The 19,644-nt window shown below is 38.4% G+C and overlaps 3 protein-coding genes across 4 annotated transcripts; 1 reads left to right on the top strand and 2 right to left on the bottom strand.

Annotated features, from left to right (window-relative positions):
• Window positions 1-380: 380 nt before the first annotated feature.
• On the bottom strand, window positions 381-9,072 carry LOC145202712 (mitochondria-eating protein-like). 2 transcript variants are annotated; one of them, XM_080075748.1, is made up of 14 exons: window positions 8,939-9,072; window positions 7,757-7,862; window positions 7,307-7,528; window positions 7,073-7,191; window positions 6,495-6,590; window positions 6,294-6,428; window positions 5,978-6,028; window positions 4,375-4,510; window positions 3,767-3,991; window positions 2,979-3,154; window positions 2,661-2,781; window positions 2,413-2,484; window positions 2,132-2,181; window positions 381-1,542 (listed from the first exon to the last, which is right to left on the bottom strand). In XM_080075748.1, the coding sequence occupies exons 2-13, from the start codon at window positions 7,841-7,843 to the stop codon at window positions 2,134-2,136; spliced, it is 1,488 nt and encodes a 495-aa protein (XP_079931874.1). In that variant the 5' UTR covers window positions 7,844-7,862; window positions 8,939-9,072; the 3' UTR covers window positions 381-1,542; window positions 2,132-2,133. The 2 variants fall into 2 exon arrangements, with proteins under 2 accessions (XP_079931874.1, XP_079931875.1); XM_080075749.1 differs by lacking the exons at window positions 5,978-6,028; window positions 8,939-9,072 and having other exon boundaries at window positions 7,757-7,910.
• Window positions 9,073-9,138: 66 nt separating this feature from the next.
• LOC145202710 (xylosyl- and glucuronyltransferase LARGE2s-like) lies at window positions 9,139-11,589 on the bottom strand. Its single transcript, XM_080075747.1, has one exon. It carries the CDS (start codon window positions 11,545-11,547, stop codon window positions 9,493-9,495), a length of 2,055 nt encoding a protein of 684 aa, XP_079931873.1. The 5' UTR covers window positions 11,548-11,589; the 3' UTR covers window positions 9,139-9,492.
• Window positions 11,590-12,438: 849 nt separating this feature from the next.
• Window positions 12,439-14,074, top strand: LOC145239551 (survival motor neuron protein-like). The gene is made up of 2 exons (XM_080102901.1): window positions 12,439-12,798; window positions 13,118-14,074. Exons 1-2 carry the CDS (start codon window positions 12,495-12,497, stop codon window positions 13,717-13,719), a joined length of 906 nt encoding a protein of 301 aa, XP_079959027.1. The 5' UTR covers window positions 12,439-12,494; the 3' UTR covers window positions 13,720-14,074.
• Window positions 14,075-19,644: the final 5,570 nt, after the last annotated feature.

The following is a 19,644-nucleotide window of genomic DNA, read 5'->3' on the forward strand; positions in this document are numbered from 1 at the left end:
TGCAAAGATTTTTTCTTCCGTTTCGACAGCCTGATGGGTGCAACAGAAAAGAAGCTATTGTACTTGTGCAGTCGTTCGCAACCTTATTTAGGCCTATGATTGTTGACCTTGGGCAAAGCTACTCGGGTAGTGTCTGTAACATAGTTACGCGTACCACAGGCACTACTCTAGTGACCAGTGTAACAGGATGTCATTTAAGATTTAACTTCCTCATGATGAGTAAATTTTGACGGCGATTGCACTAACCACTAGACTATCTCAGTGTTAAAATCTGAATGGGGGTCTGGTGGGTTTGAACCACTGAGCATTTGAATATGGGCGATGGTACCAACCACCTGACTAACTCGCTAGTTAGCAAGTAAAAACGCGAGAAACCGACATGTAAAATTTGTGTTGTATTACAGATCCGATGCAAAATTAAGCTTCCATGCAAAATTCTAACAGTGAACCACCCTACGACTAAGCATTGATACATATTTCTAAAGTACAGTGAAAACAAAACATAAAAAGCGAGTTCGAAGGCACTTTTGTGGAACATCGCAAGAAACATTTTCAAACTATGTACAAAATCGAAATAATCGACATTTCAACCGAAGACAGTGAGGGCCAATCTATAAATATAGGAGTTTGCAAGATGTGTGGTCGTGCAGTTGAACTGTACAAACGTAAAAAAATAGAAAATTTTGTTTGAATCTTCCGCGGCGTTTGGGTATTGCACGACGCAAAGGTTGTGTTTGTTGCAATCTAAAGCAAGCCGAATTGATTTTCGGGGTGGAGAAGTGACTTTTTTACAAAATATGTTGACATCTGCACACACGCCTGAACAAGGTCAAGCTGCAGCACAGATATCATTGTGTAGAATTTAAAACGGAATTAAATAAAATCTGTATGCCAGCTTAGGCCAGTGAAATCTGCGCTGAAGTTGGCCCGGCAAATAGTGTTGACTCCGGGCTTGTGTTTGCCCAGTCACAGAGCGGACGGGAACTTGAGAGTTTCGGGCATAACGCGTCAGACCAACGTGACGCAATAATAGCGATCGAACACGTCAGCAATTGATTGTGCAAAACACCGGCCGCTGTCCAAACAGGCAAAGATCCAGCTCGACGGGAAAAGCGCCTATGAAATTCGATTTATCACTGTTCAACTACAAAGAGTGCTCGGCGCTACGGTAAGTGCTCTAAAACGTTAAGTTCGAGTAGAGAACGGCAGGGCTGCGAGCGCCAAAAAGGGGAACACATAACTAATTGAGTCGGCGGTACATATTGACGAACACTTCGCTGCTGTTTGGCACCCAATATTTAACCCGAAGAGCCGTGACGTCATCAGCGTACCGAGTGACGTCACTGCGTGGTTCGGGTGAGGCATGAGCGAAAGACACAGAACAATATAAGGTTTGAGGCGACTTCTAACGGGGACATATACTGGTAAAGACACATACATGCACTAAGGACACAGAGTGGTACAAAAAAAGGAAATTACGGTGGAATCTGGGACGCGGTGGTGGAATTAATACCTACGTCCCCTGCTTCTCGGAATGTAACCCTGAATAAACAAATGCCATGTTAAAGAAGTTATTACCACATTACAAAAACCTTTGTCACTTTGGGCAAATATTTTGTAAATGAGAAAGGACACTAAAAAACAAAAGTTGCATCTCTGACGTCAACTACTGACGCATTGCAGACTGGGATCAATAAATGCGCGTTGTTATTTAACAGAAAATCGTTGTGTCGTAAATCGTGTTTGCGGATGCACTTTGTGTAAATAACAGATAATATGGCGCTACTACTCCGACGGTTTAGCTAAGAGTTCCCACTTTGCCCAGTAAAATCATTGATGCTTAAATTGTAAAGTTTTATCATCCTGTATTTCATTTTTGTAATAATAGTTTCAGAAATAGTTAATACTCAAATAGTGAATACTTTCCCTTATATCAGCGACAACCTGGTAATCGCAGTTAAGTGTTACTCTTAACATAATAGCGATCAAACAAAACTGTAGCTGAAAGTCATCGCTTTCACAAACAGGAAAAGTCACACAACTCCACAATCAAACATTGGAACACACTCACTCCAGGCGAAAGCAAACACAAATGCGGTTGCACAGAGGTGATGACGGAAGGACAACTTACGCTTAGTACCGACGAGAGCGTGGTGAAGGGCTGCGGCTTCTCCGTGGGCTCTGCGCAAATGCAAACAGTCGTTAGCAAAAATGACGAGCTAAATTTTTTGCTGAATGGCAAAAGTCCTCAAGCTTCCGTCCCCCTTGTCAAGAAAAACAGCTTTGTCCCACAGACAGTGCGATATTTATAGCATTAAAAGGTCTTATTGGTGAAATAACGTATTGCTTTTTGATTGAAGAAATTTTCATATCAAACAATTGTGGAGTGTTTGTTGAGTGGCAGAAACTTACCAAACTGCTTCTGGACAGACGAGACGAGCTTCTGATGGGACTTGGCGATCTGCTGCGTCGTGGCGACGAAAGCTGTCAACAGGGGGCGCAATTGCAAGCGTTAAGAAAAGAACAAAACGCCAAACAAGGCACGACCAAACTGCCACAAGAATCAACTTAATCAGGTTTCAAAATATCGATTCGTCGATTTTAAATGACAAAAAAGCAGAAAGGGGAAAGGGGAAAAATGAATGTGGAAATCGACTTACAGCTCCACGTCGAGTGACGCATTCTCCTTTAATAAGCACACTGCAATCTTCCAAGAGTGCAGGCCATACGTGGTATGCAACAAGCGGAGCGGAAAATTCGCTGTCGTAACTCCTTCTGTATCTGAAAGCGTAATATAAAATGTGCGATTATTCAAAAACTTGCATGACTCGGTAATATTAAGCCCTCTTTGCTATAAAAATATCATTTTTACCGCAACGCAAGCTATATTTTTTTACATTCATAAACCATGTAAAATTACACTTTTTAACGATTTTGCAAAAGTTTGCGGATCCTAGTTCTGAGAATTTGTGACTTACTTAGTTTCGCTCATCAGCTCGCCGTCAGTTGCCAGTGGGATATCCAGAGGTGGTTCAAGCGCCTGCATGCGGTAAGCCACCTTGCACACCTCGCGAATGAACGGGCTCAACAAAGCAAATTCGCACTCTGGTGGGAACGAGATCTTCGGGTTCACGTTCATCGCACGAATCACATCCTACGTAATTACACAAGGTCAAAATCAGGAATATTTGATTTGATGTACGATAGAACTATATAATAAAATTCCGACAAAATGGAAAAACGGGTTTTCTACGCTAAAAATGTCGACATTGGTGCGAGTTTGTAGCGTCTCAACATTGGTCGGAATTTCTACGTTAAAAAATGTTGCCATTGGTCGGAAATGCCCGCTCTTAAAACAACCTTTATTTGTAAGTTTACTATGTCATAAATATAACGCGATCCGAACAACAATGCCAGGCTTGTGACAACAACTTGTGTAAATCAAAATATTTATTTAAGCCACCGCAGGAGTAACTTTTAAAGATATTAAAAGGCAAAATTCCAGTTTATTAAAATCAAGTAAGTTGCCATCATCCATACTGTGTAGCGACACCCTACTCTACGGCGAAACCTGGCCCAAACGCCATTAAAAAAGGCGTAAAATAAACGTGTAAGGTAATTGCGAAACAAATAAGTCCAAATATGAAGTTAGGGCCGAATCAAGTGTGTTTTATTGAACAACCCGACGCGAAAAGCCGGACCCGGCTTACAACTCGCACATAATATCGATATTTGCTTCACTTTTTTGCTCAACACAAAACTTTACCTCGACGCTGCGGTCGACGTCGTAGAGATCCAAGTTACGGACGATATAGTCAGTGACCGCTTCTTCGAGACTGCCTGGTCCGCTGTGGATAGGCAAGAGAAGTTTGCGAGCACGCAGACGGAAGGCACGGAACGACATCTTTGCAACGTGGAAAGCTTCACATGTAGCAATGAAGATGATTCGCTTCACCATCTCATCGTCATCCACAAAACGACGCAAACGGTCCTATTGTTTAGATTTTATGAAGTTAATTAGTTTTATTCCGAACTGTAAATCATTTTAAAGTGTAGCTGGAGCTGAGATTTTATCATAATTAACAATTATATGCCATAAAAGTGAATACAAAAGCATAAGATCCTAAATATTAGAACATGTGTAAAAAATGGCAACAACGCCACTGAAGATTCTGTTTAAATAAGGTACTGGTGATGCTGTTAAGGCAAAACACATGTCTTAAAATTTTATGGAAGGACTCAATATTTTTCAACTTAAATCAGCCCTAAAGAAGTATTTATAATTTTGCAAACCCCCCTACAAAAAGATTGTTTAACGGTAAATGTCGTCTCAGATGCTGTAGTGTGACACAAATTACACAAAACATGGCGAACCTGCATGTCAAGACGATCCACGGCATAAAGGTCGTTGAAACGAGCGACAAGACGCGAATGACGGATCGAGTTGGTAAGTTCAGCATGGGTTGGTGAAGACGGAGGTGGTGGCAATGGCCGCTCGTAGTCACACAACCTTTATACACAGAGACATTGTAAAGTCCGAACCAAGCGTTTAAGCGTCAGCACACAACACCAAGCACACAAAACAAACATTACCCAAAAGGGTGAATGGCAATTATCGTGTGGTGCTATTTGAGACGCATGCCGGTGTGAATAAAAAGAGTGTGGTTTAAATAGGTTCAAATGAAAGCGGACATTCCGAGCAAGGCGCAGATACTTGGCGAACAACGCGGTGAGGACGGTCCGGTTTCAAGCTGATCAACCTATCATTATCCCGACACGAGTTAAAAATACTTTGATCGAAAGCGAGAACGCCGTTGCTAAGCAACATAAAAGTGCTATGATAAGATATTAAAACGTAAAATGAAAGTTTTTGGTGGCCAAGTCTATTATAAGTTGCAAAAAGCTTGGCAATCGAAAGAAATCCCGTTGGAAAGTTGACATCTGTGCGAATTTAAATTAAAACTGTCGGTTTCCAGTGAATGGTTTTTATTTTTCAGTGCGGTCGTATGGTCAGCTGCTTCTGTATCAAACCTGTATTGGTGGTGGAATATTAACGACTGACCATTTCGCAACACCGCGCAACATCGTTTAAGAGAAGCTGGCATCAATTGTGACAGGAGGCCACGCTAACTTGTCTCGACCCGCCCGCGTTAACGCCATTCAATATCCAAGTCGGCCTTTGTTGGAGCTTTGACTCCAAGCGAGGTTTAAATCAACTTGGAGGTTCCGTGCTGGAGAACATGTGGCCTCCCACACGCAGGTTTTGCTCCGAAATTATAATGACTTTTTTATTTTCGTCCAACCCAAGTAAACAACTATTGATCAAGCAATCCATGAATCTGTGTACGGAGCTTAATGATTTTGCTATAGCGGGTTTAAATAATATCATGATTAGGCCTTCAAAAAGGAAAGACGAAAAAAGTTGAATTGCAACATTGTGTCCATTTGGTTTGGGCTGTTGTTGAATGATCGTATGATAGTCGGCTTTCGGGGTCAAAGGGTCTCCACTACACGACGATGGTTTGTAGCAGAGTGGCCTCATACCTGATCCAATGACCGGCGGCTTGGCTCCTAATCCTTCTTTATGCGAAAAATGTGCACAATGGCGCTGCGCGAGTTTTAACATACTCGAAGTGCTTACACTATCAATTCCGCTGCCACAATGGCGCGGTTAAATGGTATCGAGTGCGCCGGTCCTTTTAACACTTGTTTTGATTAGGAACAAACCCGAACAAAGGCCTTTGTCGGCCGGCTACGCGTTCTCCGTGAGTGTCCTTGACGACCTGATTTGCCGACTCCCGCCTATAGCTACCGCGAAAAAGTCATATTCCAACTATGTACGAACTTATGAGTTTTAGTATTTCACACACATGCAAACCTGTGCTATTTTACCAAATATGGCATGCATGCCCACACACGAAAAAGTTAAGGTTGTTAAATGTAAAGCAAAAGACAAAACGCATGCAAAGGTACGCACACAGGTGATCTGCACCGACGAGGTGGTGGACTGCAACTACGTCGACGCAATCTGTGACATCACAATAAGCATTGTTGTTGACGTGAAATTAATGAAGTGCTCAGTACTAATTTTATCATGAAAGTTTTTACCGAATAATCTCTAACATTACAGCTGACCAAAATCGAACTATACGATTTTGATGCCTTCATTAAATAGCCATGTTTGCAAATTGAAGCTATTTGATCAAATTATTCTTATAGTCGGTAAAGTTTATGCGAAAGTAAATTAGTAGGTGCAATGTTATGTGCAAAACATGAATTGCAAAACCTTCTACCTTGACTCCAAAATTTCACGTTCTTGTCGCAAAAGGCTGATCTCTCCCTTCAGACGGTCAATCTGTCTCTCGTAATCTCCAACACGATCCAGTTGCAACTTATAGCGGGAAGCCTCATCCCTCGCCAGACGCAAGCTGCACATTTTCAACACTCTTGTTAAGGATCGTACTTAATGCAATAGAATATGTACGGAAACTTACTCGGCCCTGAGCAAAATAATTTCTTCTTCGGATGCTAGCATAGTTCCGCCGGATTCAACTTTAGTCTTTTCCAACTCCGCTTGGCTGTCGTTCAGTCTGAAATGGCGACGACAAGGTGACTGTGAGGCGGCCTCAGCGCGACGCGCAACTTCTTTCGAAAGCGAAAACACAATCGTAAACAATGCCTAGTATCCGGTTGCGCTGATCTGGTTTGGGCGCGGACCAGATCGGTTAAAGGGATGTACAGTAAACAGACTGCCCTTCACGCTCTGCAAGTCTTATGACGTTGCACAATGGTAAAAACCAGCTGGAGGCATGTCGTGTGCAAATGGGTCTGGACGTGTTTTTTTGTGTTAACACCAACTAGGTTCCCTAAACTTTCACCTTTTGAACCTAGTTTCGTAATATGAGAAACAGATTTTGAAACACTATATTCAACTGCTTTCTACGAACATTGAGCTTTTTCTATTTCTGTCTTAGAGTACATGCTCTCGCCACATGTTACAAGGATCACTTACAAGTGATTCCCTTCAAAAGCAGCTGTTGTTTTGCAAAAACTAACAGGAAACGAAACTTACTCATCTCGCGTTACATTTAGTTCCCCTTGTGCAGCTGATAATTCAGTTTCAAGTTTGATCAAGTCATCATTATGCTTTGATTTCAGCTCAGAAATTTTGCGGTCCTTCTCAACAGACTCCTGCAAAAATGCACAACCAAATCATTAATATACGTTTTATGACAAACAAATTTAAAAAAACATTTATTATTGAAAAGTTCTTGCTGAATTTATGGCGAAAGCAATGGCAAAAGACCTGAATCAGAGCCAAACTAGTGTCTGAAGTAACACTTCCTCCAGAGGCAATGAATCCTGCACCAAGCCAAGGCAGCAATCTACTTTTCAGTGTGTCAACTCCCCCATAAGTGCCACCCTCCGATGCTGTTAAACTCATTGCAGTAAAAAGTTGACTTTGGATCTTGGATGTTAACTCGATAAGTTCACATAGCCGTCCAAGGTTTGTGTCACAGCTGTTAATCTAAAAGCAGTATATATATTGTTACAAAATGCAAGACTTCTTTGCATCAAGATAAACTTTCAAATTTCGACATATGATTTGAAATTTTACAAATTGCAAAATGGATTAGGTAAAATGTTAAATGCTTTCAGTTTAAAGCTACCAAATTATTGCAGATTTGCATTCTCATTAAATAAAATATGGTCTTGTAATTGTAATGGTAGACAAAACATCACCATTATCACTTACAGCATATGAATCTTTCAATGCTGAAATCTTGTCTTGTAATGCTGCATATGTTGAACTACTTGCCAGCCTTCTTATTGTTTCAGACATTTCTGTTACTTGCTAGGGCCTAAATATTAAAAACACAAAAACCTTGACTATAAAATAACATAGAAGGTACATTACTCAGTTATTTAAAGGAAACAAATTAATCTGCTTCTAATTGTTGAAATACAAAAGACACTTAAATGTCTACCTAAACAGATTTTTATTGGCTTTCTCTATTATCGGTTTACTATAAAAGCGGCACAAATTAATCATTCTAAATCTATTGAAACCGCGTTTCGACCCGTATTGACGAAAAAACATTAACGAACGTAAGCGTGGCATAAAAAAAAGTGCAATGCCCAAAACTGATCGCCTAGGAAACTAACATTACCCTTTAAACCCGTACTCTACAAATTTTTGAGTTTACCTCTTATGAATGAGCCATACCACTATTACGTCAAACATAGTGCCCACAATATCCCGGCATGTTTACTTTGCCACTTACTACACAATCACACAGGAAACCTGGGACGCTACGCATGCGCAATACGCTTCACTGATTTCGGCACAATTGAATTTTTAATTTTCGCAAAATAGGAGAAAATTCTGGACACTGAAAATTTTCATTTGGTAAACATGTTATGCTGGCCACGAAATTTATGTTGAAAATTGGCAAATAATTGACATTTAGTTAACATCGGCCAGTTTGGATGAAATTCGTTTTCTTTTAATTTCAATGACCAATTGTAAAATCAACAAACTATAATACTGTATGTTGCCACAAATTCACCATGGTGGTGCATTTAACCTCCTATAAAATGCCTAATAATTGCAATAAAACATTTAATGCAAAATCAAAAACTTTTGGAATTAAGTACTGTCCTCTGAGAACAAGATCATTTTTTATCAAAAAGGAGGAAATTATCACTAAAAGGAGGTCTTTTGGCATAGGCTTACCGTAAAAGATTTTTTTTCTGAAAACAATATATTTTAAAAATATGATGAACACAGTTGCAGACTTTTTTAGATCCAAGGTAATATATTAAGTGTGCATAAGTCATCGCAAAAACATCCTTAGGTTGGGGGCTTAAGTCAAGTCTTTGAAAAAGTCAACTTAAATCTTCCAAATCTGTGTCGTGTTGTTATTTATTGTTGTACCATTTTAAAAATTAATCCAGATTTTTGTCTCTAATTATAGCCTCAAAACAGTCCGACTGCTTGGCTGTTCTATCGTAACATGTCAGAGTTTGTTCTTCTCAGCATCTTCCCAGTGCTGTATAGACTACCTTGCATTTATAAGCACCAAGACATGCAGTAAAAGAGGGAAAATAAGAGAAAACCAACAAAATATTTCAAACCTAAAACATAAAAAATTATGATTATTGTTCCTATACAAAAAATGTGCAAGTAAAAAAACAACATTTTAACAAATCACATTGTTGACATTGACACAACAAACAGTAACAATACCGAAACTAATGTAATGGCAAGCTCCATAACATACATTATCGAAACTCTAAGAAAAGTGGACCTTGGCAAAATTATTAGCGAAATACAAAAAAGGAATCTGAAAGGATGTACAAGACATGATATGAATGTGGGTGCTGTTAATGAACATTTATGTGCATTACCCAATATTAACACAGTCACAAAATCAATTATTGCAGATCAACATCTTTAAGTTGCAAACTCACAATAAAATCAATACCTAATCAATACTCCTCCATGAACATTTTGTACCTTTCTTTGTCAATATGGTACTTGTTCATTAGGATTTCAATAAAACTAAGCTTGAGGTCATTCATGCATTCTCTATATTCAGGTAATGTTCTGTACTTTTGCAATTCTATGCTAGGTAGATGAGGTATATGAATAATGAAACCATGTGGCAAGACAACAAAGCTAAATCCCATTGCATCAAGCTCCATAATGTGTGAAATTTTGTTCCAACCAAAACCAATAAAACGTTTATCATAGAGTGGACATCTTTTTTTGCTAAGCACCACATATGGTTCAAAATCTTTTTGCCATCTTATGCGGTATGGTGTATTACTTTTCTTCCACAATGAATAGTTAGTTGGGGCATGCCCCTGAGGCCAAACGTTTTCCCGGAATGTGGTAATTGCACCACTTTCCAAGTGAGACAGTAATTCGGCTTTGGTAGAAGGCAATTCATTCTTATACCACAAGCTCTCAAATGCTGGTATAACAAAAGCTGTTAAGTTAGAGTGCATTTCTTCAGTTACATGACTTAAAATGTACGAGTACAGTCCCATCATTGGAACAAAGTCAACATCATACAAAAATACAAAATCTGTGACAACTTGCTGCAAAGCAATGTTTCTTAACAAGTTGATGGGATACACATCCTTTACAGTGTTTTGAAATACAAGATGAAATGCAATATTTTTCCTGGAATTAAGTATGCTAGATTCTTGAACAAAAACCTCCACTTTTCTTGCATCGAAATCAGAAAGAAATATCGCAACACTAACAGGGCCATCCCACTGTCGGCAGAGAATTTCTAACATTTGTAAACGGTCAATTGATAAATGGACCACAATACTCACATCATCTTCTATTGGCTTGTATTCAAATTCAAAGTAAAACAGATGTGTTCGATGAGGTCCAGTACTACTGGCAACAAAGTTGCTGCACATGTTATTTTCATCATAGTCAGCTAGGACCACCATATTATCAGTGTTGTCGTTGCATACTGACACAGATTGTCTAAGAAGTGCACCATTTAACTCAACAAAGTGGCTTCGGATGCTTGTGAACAACTCAACATGCTTGTACTTTTTCACTCGATTTTTTCTGAAGTTCCAATGTACAGCTTTAATTTGATGTTTGTTTTTTAGGTAGCAAAGGTCAAATTTCATGTTGTCTGAGAGTTGCAAATTCCAAACACATGGCAGGGTATGTACTATGGAAGGCATTCCTTTAATGACAGCATTAAAAATATCTTGATCAGCCAGAGCAACTTCATTTAAGTGCTTTAAATGCTGTTTGGTCACTTTCAGCCATATGTCATTCCATCCTTTTGACCTTAATTTATCACATGACAGCAACATAATACCAGTATTAAAACCACGACCTAGGGCAGGCCATATAGTAGAGGTTGTATGCAGTGTACCTAAGTACCAGTTGGATTGATTCTCAATCAAACCTATGCACTCTTCCTTTGTAAACAACTTGAAATACTGCCACAGCTGAAATATGTCACTAGAAAATACAATATCAGTATCCAGCACAATGATTTCTTTTAAGTGTTTAGGCAAAATATCTGGAATCAGCAGTTTAATCAGTCCATACACTCCAGCATAATGTTTGTTTGGTATCCAAGAAACTGCCTGAATGTGCTCATCAATTAAGTAAAATGTAACTATGAGATTTGGCACATTCCAGGTTCGAAACATTGTTCCTAAAACGGTTTTCGATTGCTGATTAACAAAGATGTGAAAATGCAGGTGGTGTTTTCGATAATGTAATATTGATTTGATCAAAGTTACCATTTGTCGATTAGTGCTAAATCCAACACAGACCATTGCTACTTGAATAGGTGTACACTCCTCACTTAATGGTGTACCAGTTTCATAAGAGATTTTGCTTGATTGCTCCTTTTCTTGATCACTACTACTTTTCTCACGTTGATTGGAAATCCTACTTCTTGGCAGTTTTGACAAAGTATATAAAAGCCAAAGAACAATGGCCAAAGACAAAAGTTTAAGTGCACCATTTTTGTATATAATTTTTCTAAACAGCATTATTAACTACATCTTTTTGCACCTGTAACAAAGATAAAACATTTATAAGATATGATATGTACATACTTTTTCCCAAGCTCAATAATAGTACTAATCATAAAATATATTTACAAAATTGATTTCAATACACTGCTGAAAATATTTGTAGTAATCAAACCTGCAAAGTACCAGCATAACTTTTGATATTCACTGATCAAAACACTGAACTACAACAACTAAACCAAGGGTCGGCAACCTTTTAGGCGACGCGTGCCAATTTACGTGTTATTACCATGTGTTAATGACCTCGCGTGCCAACGTTTTTCTAAATAATAGTGGTTCGTGCCCGCAGATATCAATGATAAAGAGAAAGCAGAGTGTTTTGCGCATGTAAGGCTGAATTTCAACACAATGGCATGATAAAAACTATAAACTAGTAGTGCAACAGGTTAAATTGTTAATTCAATATAAACACGCAAATCGGTTGGCGTGCCACGAAAAACCACCTCACGTGCCAACCTTGGCACGCGTGCCAGGGGTTGCCGACACCTGATTTACTAAACTATAAGGCAAAATATCGCTGCAAGTGCAAACTGCAAATCTTTAACTGCATTGGGTATTCCCCTTCTCCATTTTAGGCTCTTCCATTTAATCCAAAATTGTACAAGTTGAAAAGGTACCATTTACAAAAAGCTGCACCTGCAACCAATAAGAGCAAACAAAAAACACGAGTCTGTATAAAATGTTTAGCGTTGAGATCAAACTTGTATAAGTGTCAATAAAACATAATCATCACAGAACGTTCTTAAAATTTCTTTTTCAGTAAAAATTACTGCATAAAAATTATTCAGTTACAAAAAACGAAAACATTATTTTGGCTGTTGTACTTACGATGGTTTATGGCACCCAACCCACACACGTGCAACGTTTTTTGACGTTATCAAACGTTGTTTGAAAGATCAAAAAGCATGACTTCTAGTAAGAATGAAATAGTTTTTCGCAGGACTAAAGGGAAATATGATGATTGTGATCCTGATATGTGGGACGATAATGCATTGATCAATGTATACGACGCCGCGGTATCGGGTCTACCGGTTGCAAACACGCCAAATGATGACAGTTCTCAAGTATCTGAGGATGAAATAGTTGACCAAACAAACTACGGTGAAATGGTTTGGACGAGAGAAGCAGGAGTGATTGCTGATGAGCCACAATCCACAACACAGCGAAAGAAGGGCAAAAGAAACAAACGAAAACGAAACAAGGGAAGTGGTAAGCTCCTTCATCTTGACAATTATAGTCAACAATAACTTGAAAATATTCTATGAGAGATTTTTTCACACATTTTTATGTAATTTATGTTCTGTGCACATCTTAATATGATAGTTTTACCAGAAACATAATGTGATGGACAGAGTATCAAAGTATACCATATGTGGCACTGAACAACCCTTTAGGAAAAGTTAATTGTAGCCTAAATTTAAGCATGAGCAAGACTACCCAAGTTTATGTGTGCTTTTGTAACAAGCATTATTAGTATTATCAAAACTGGTTTTATTTAGCTAAGTTAATTGTACTTGTTAAATTTTAGTGCAAAAGCAAAGCAGAAGCTCGGACTGGAGCATTGGTGACAAGTGTATGGCTATGTATTATGAAGATGGAATGTACTACAAAGCAGAGATTGTTGAAGTAGGTGATCAGACAATTAACGTCAACTTTACTGAATATAATGAGGAGGAGGTGGTTGACTATGCTGATGTTCACCCAAGAAGTCTTTGGGAAAATGCTGGAATCAATTTGTCACAACAACCCTCTAGCATTGTGGAGGGAGAAACAGAAAGCGCACTATCCACTGAAAGTGAGAAACAACCACAACCTAAAAGAAGCAAAGAAAAATGGACAAAAGAACAAACAGCAAACTCAAGAACAGATTCTCTTTTTCCCACTCCTGACTTTGATTTTTCTAACCCTATGTCCAATTTACCCCCTCCTCCGCCATTATTGCCCCCAAGTGGATTAATTCCGGACAATTCCAATCTTTCTTGTAATAATTGCAATTGTTGTAAGAACAACAATTTGTCCAAAGAATCATTATCGTCAATGTTAGTTAGCTGGTACATGTCTGGTTATCACACAGGGTATTATCGAGGCATACATTCTTCAATGCCACAAAAGTGTAGCAAAAAATCATAGTGGGTATTAAATTAAATTTCTGAAGTTGACTATTGCCTATTTGCAATAGGTTTGGTTTTGCATCATACAAACACTGCCACATGACAAGACACATTTTTTTACATCTTCTTCAGGGTGAGAATGCTTGGGCAAAGTTATGGCTTACTTTTATGTCCATATTGCAAACAACCTTGTTTTAGTTGTTATTCACAAAGGAATAAATCAGGAGATGACTTTTTCTGTGTAATTTTATCAAAGAATGACGCAATTAAGAGTGTCGGATTTAGAGCAACACAGTTGAAACGTATACTCTTATTTTTTCCAAGTTTATTAGTTTTCATGGTGCATAAATTGAAAAATTGATGTTTAAAACTGATACTGGTGTGTTTTTTATCCTTGTTTGGACATTATACGGACAAATCCGGTTTATCGCCGAAGCAATTATTTCAAGGTTTCTATGCGATTAACCGTAATATGCGATAAACGGTCAGACGTTCAAACAGTACACGTTGTTAACAAAAGTACAAATTGACACTTTTCAAAGAAACGCAGAGCTACAAGAACGTTACCTATCTGTAGCAATAGAGATGCTGGTTTAGTTTTTTGTAACCGAAAACAGAACAAATGCTTTCTTAAAAGGCAAAATTAACGCTAACAACGAAGAATGTGATGTCATGCTTCCTAATTATCGTGGGAATGTTGCAACAGCCCTTGTGTTTTGTAGAAACATCGGCAATTTACACCCTATCTACAATATGGTTCCCACGCCTTACTACGCATTTGTTGCATTGTCCACTTTGAAGTGCATCGATCAAACAGTATGAATGTTGGTCACTTTTCGCTTTATTTGGAATTTTTCTTTTGCAGTCGGATTGGTCTTAATGTTGTGTCTCGTCGCATTATAGTCCACCAACAAGGGAGAGCAGATCTAAGAGAGATTAGAAAAAAAGACTACAGTTAAAAAGATAATACATGTGGTTATCGTTATCTTTTTTGGTCGAACTTGCTTTAAAAACGGTTTGTTCGAGTACTGTTTTGGTGCTTCAGACGAGCTGTTGGAGATTTCCGTTGCATATTTCGACCTAATTTTCCCCACTGGCCACATCTCATCGATCATCGACGTTTGCTATACTATAGGTCAGGGGTCACCAACCCTATGCCCCAGTCGCCCGCGGACCGGTTCTCGAAATGGCTGGTTACCTATTTAGTTTTCACAAAATGCTGCGCCATATAAAGATTGTATTAAAAGTGATGTAAGACGTTTATCTAACCATGGTCGATTATTATTAATTAACAAAGCATCCTGACATTCGACTGTTACGTCATACGCGCGGTAATAAATGTGAGTTAGTGAACAAATTCGTATTTCGTTTCCAAAAATGTTGTAGACCAGGGGTCTCAAACACGCGGGCCACATGCGGCCCTCTATGAGTTTTTCTTCGAACCACGAAGCATTTAAAATTAAAATATGGGCTTGACATTTCATATGAACACATTGTTTCAACATGTTTATAAGTTACTTGTTTATGTTTTGAACTGGTAGCCCTCGAACCATTTGGTTATCTTAAGGTAGCCCTCGGGTTTCAAAAGGTTGGTGACCCCTGCTATAGGTACTCTTTGTATGTTTCTTCTGCTGTAAAATCAGCTGCTGTTTTTGATTAAGCGGTTAAACGGGCAATGTATAGTGTGTTTGAATATATTTTTGGCCTACAAGTCGAATGTAGCCTACAATTGTTTTCTTTTATTACTACGTCGGCAAAACAAGAATCTATAAAAAAATCTTTTTGAGCATTGAAGCAATCTGTATTATAAAAGCCGTGAATTAAAAAAAAAATAGAAAATGAAAGACAACCGACTTGCAAAAACAAAATGTTGCCTATTTTTTAGCACAAAATAAGTAACGCACGAAAAAACTGCAACAACTCGTAAAATCTCATTCTGCGATCATCCTACCAGCACCATATCTTGCGTTTATATGTTTGTGCCGTATTTGGCTTGAGCGCGCAGGGGCCCATACCACTTTATAATACAAATATATCTTTAACCGTAGATCTGTGTTACAACACCATGGCAAAAGTTAGATGTCGAAAAGAAATTGTGGGGTAAATAATAATTTTCTTGGCGGGTAAAAGCACAAGAAATTCGTCATGCATCGCAGTAATTAATCTCAGCAATTTCATCGTGGTAAATTGGTAGTTACAACATATTTGCCAGAAAATGTTGATTTCTACCAATTCCCGCTTTTTCTCACTACTACTTGTGATAATGCGTTGTGTGACGTAACAATTAACTGTCAGTTTTGTCTCATAACGCAAGGTGTTTAGTTCTTTTTGTTCCTTCCTTCCGCAGAGTGCGATGCTACATCGGTTGCATTGAAAAGGTATGTTTTGGCGTGTACTGTAGATCAGGACTTCTTAAACTGTGGGTCGCGACTAGGGTTTCTCTCCCGGGATCCCGGGAATCCCGGACAATTTTAGCAAAAAATTCTATCCCGGGATTTTTTCTCAAAAATTGAATGCTTTTTTAGTTGCACTCTTCAACCAGAGGTGCGACATCCACTGGGTTTCCGTGAATTAAAGTGTTCACCGAGGTTTCTTGCAACAATTCAAACAGGAATGATAAATAGTTCTGCTGTTGCGAACATTACAACAGTGTTAGAACCCACGTTATAGAACCCAGTTAGTCAAATTCGCGCTATAGCTCTCCAGTTGGTAAAAATCTGGCAATTTGTAAAATTCCAAGACGGCGGTGTGGTTATAGCGCCATCGACGTGTGTCACAAGGTTGTGGGTTCTAATCCTATCTCAGTAGCTGGAACCTGATGGGTTGAACTAAATTGGACTTACCAACTGACTAATTTGAAAACTGATTTCAACTTAAAAAAAATATTCAATTTACTTAGAAAATAACAGGCTGCTCTACGGTGGCCTTCTGAACATATTGCATTGATGCTTTGCCGGCCCACTAGAAATAAAAATGAAACAAACAAACTAATATTATAAATTTAACAAAAATCGAATAAAATCCCGGGATCCCGGGATTGAGGTTGTTTTTGTCCCGGAATCCCGGGATAAGCCAAAGTGGCAAATTTGAGAAACCCTAGTCGCGACCCCAATTGGGATCGCGTAATATAATTTTGGGGTCGCGAAACATTATGGGTTATTATGTCAGTCACAATAAATGGTATACGTGCGTACATTTATTGATTAAACATCATTCCCGTGTATGCAAACTGCTCTAAACACATTTTATAGAACTTAAAAGAGTATTACCAGCCTATTAGCCATATGCGCCAGACTTTTTTTATGCATATTGTGTGCAAACAATGCGAAAAGGCAGATACCACAAGCGTCACAATATAGATCATGACGTCATAAAAACTAAGACTGTCAATCTGTGTCAACTTAGAAATTAATTTAGTTTTTTTAGGCGCCATTAGATGGCATACATATAAAATATAAGTATTTCTTTACATCATACCCATCAAGGGGTCGCGTAGAAATTTCTGTTTTAAAATGGGGTCGCAGAGCAAGAAAGTTTGAGTAGCCCTGCTGTAGATGATTGTTACTGGTGTGTCACTTTGTATGCATATATATTTTTCGACTCCTAAAAGTCAATGATTTAAATAGTGAACTATAATCAATATGAGTTTAACTGCGATAACCTAATATTTGCTATAGTTGTCCTGTTCTTCTAGTTTGATTTATGCCACATGTATTTTGTTCACGTAGTGTTCTTAATTGTGCGATACCTTCACCTGAAGCGTGAACTCTACACATACAGTCGCCCAACACAGCTTTGGTTACGATTGTGAGCAACGTTTAAGTTTGTGACATGTCTTTGTGTAAAAACCGTTACTTTTCGTCTCTGCATTTTGACCTGTTCGCCTAAACAACATTTATAACAGGTTTCTGTGTGGAGAGTTTGTTGAAGGCCGTTTCGATGTTCGTTTTAATAAACCCCCGTGTGACGTTCCGCGCTCTGGACCGTGGCGCGTTCACGGACGTTATTGGTCGTGGTAAATTCAAAAGTAATAATTGCGTCGCAGCAATTTCATCGCGGTAAATTCGTCGTAATAGGTACACATTCAACGCTGCTTTAGGTTTCAAACTTCGCTTTGACCTGTTTGCATTAGTTGGGATGAAACTGGTTAATGATTTGCTAAACACTGTAACAAGCCTTGTTTAAGGATTTTTTGCAGTTTAGCGTATAGCGAAACGGACAGAGAATCAGAGATGGAAATGGCTGGAGCAGATCGTTTTTAAATTAAGCTACAAAAGAGTTGAGTTTATTTCGTTAAGTCAAAGCAAAACATTAGGAAAAAATACATTGGTTTACGTTATATGTTATAATTTAATCGACCTTGGAACTCTGTAGAAATTTTAACAACTTATGAATTTTTAAATGCTAAACTTAAACAATGTTAAGTGGTAAAAATTTGCTGTTAGTTTCTTTGCTGTGTATCACGTTTGCTGTCATAGCGGGAGGCGATAAAGCAGATGGCGATGAAACATATGTCTTGGACAATGGCTGCACTATTACACGAAGACAAGGCAATTCAACAGCACCTCCTATGTAGGTCATAGATGTTCTGCAGCAGTTTTCTGATATGTAACTTCACTAATATAACGACAAGTTACATGGTCACATTTTGAATCTAAAGTCATGGTCGAAACATAACAGTTTTAGAAACTTACTAAATGTATTTCCAGACCATGGTACGGGATGCCCCTGCCTCACCTAAACTGCTCAGGGGCAGGATTGACCAGATTAGATGTTGAAGCTGTGGTCGACGACACAAAGAGCATTACCTTGTCCTACAATGATATGATTGAATTTCACGTTGACGATTTAAACGGTTTTCCAGTATTGGAGAAAATCGAGCTCAAAGTCAACAACTTAACCAGGGTGGTTCCCTCAAAAACTCAGGAAGTTTTGAAGTCGGTACGCCACATTTCTCTTACGTGAGTAGAAGCAGTGCTTTACGATTATCCTGTTTTGTTGGGACCAAAATTATGAGTTTTTTGCTTAACGGATAAGCATAAAAGGGGGTTCGGTTAAACGCATATCTAATTTGCCAAGTTCATTTTATAGTAGGTGCTGATCAGCACATGCGATTAACCTTTTTTCTCAAACAAATGTCTTGGGTTTAAGTTGTGACAATGTGACACATTTATCCTATATAGTACATAACGTCCTTCATCAAGGGAAGTGATAATAATCGAATGCCAGCAGTAATATAAAGAACCACTGCTGTTTACTGAAATCCACCAACTTAAAAACACACCAATACAAGAATAAACTCATTGCTTTACTTAGGAACAACAAATTGACTGAAGTTCCCAATGAAGCTTTGAAAAGTTTTCCCAACCTGAGAATCCTTGTTTTGCATAGCAATGCCATCACAAAAATTCGAAACCATGATCTCCGTTATAATAAAAAGTTGGAGGTATTCATGTACTTTTGACCAGTTGTTAGTTAAGCTTTGACTTTACTAAGTTCTGCAAACCTTTTTAGTACTTGTACTTGGGACCAAATCCTATTGAAACTTTCGAAGATGAATTCCTTGCAACTTTAAATCTTACTGGATTAGGTTTGCGTTCGTGCGGTTTAAGGAAATTACCGACACACTTTTCAAAAATGACAAGTACGTATTACAGCAATTATAAAAAAGCCTACTTTCAACGTTTTCCCAGGAAAGTGTTTAACTTCTTGCATTTTCATCAGAATTGGTTTATGTGGACATTTCCGTAAACAAAATAACAAGTTTGGGTCCAAACTCCTTTCGAAATTGCCAAAAGCTGCGTTGGCTGGAACTTGCGTCAAACCAAATACACACCGTTGATGCGTTAGCTTTCAAAGGTGACCAATCCAAATATTACATATCACATATATTTCCGTGTTTGGAAGCTATATTCCACCTAAAAAATTGCTTTATTCCAGGTGC

The sequence above is a fragment of the Phallusia mammillata genome, chromosome 7 (genome assembly GCF_965637545.1).
Source record: "Phallusia mammillata chromosome 7, kaPhaMamm4.hap1.1, whole genome shotgun sequence".
Lineage (NCBI taxonomy): Eukaryota > Metazoa > Chordata > Ascidiacea > Phlebobranchia > Ascidiidae > Phallusia > Phallusia mammillata.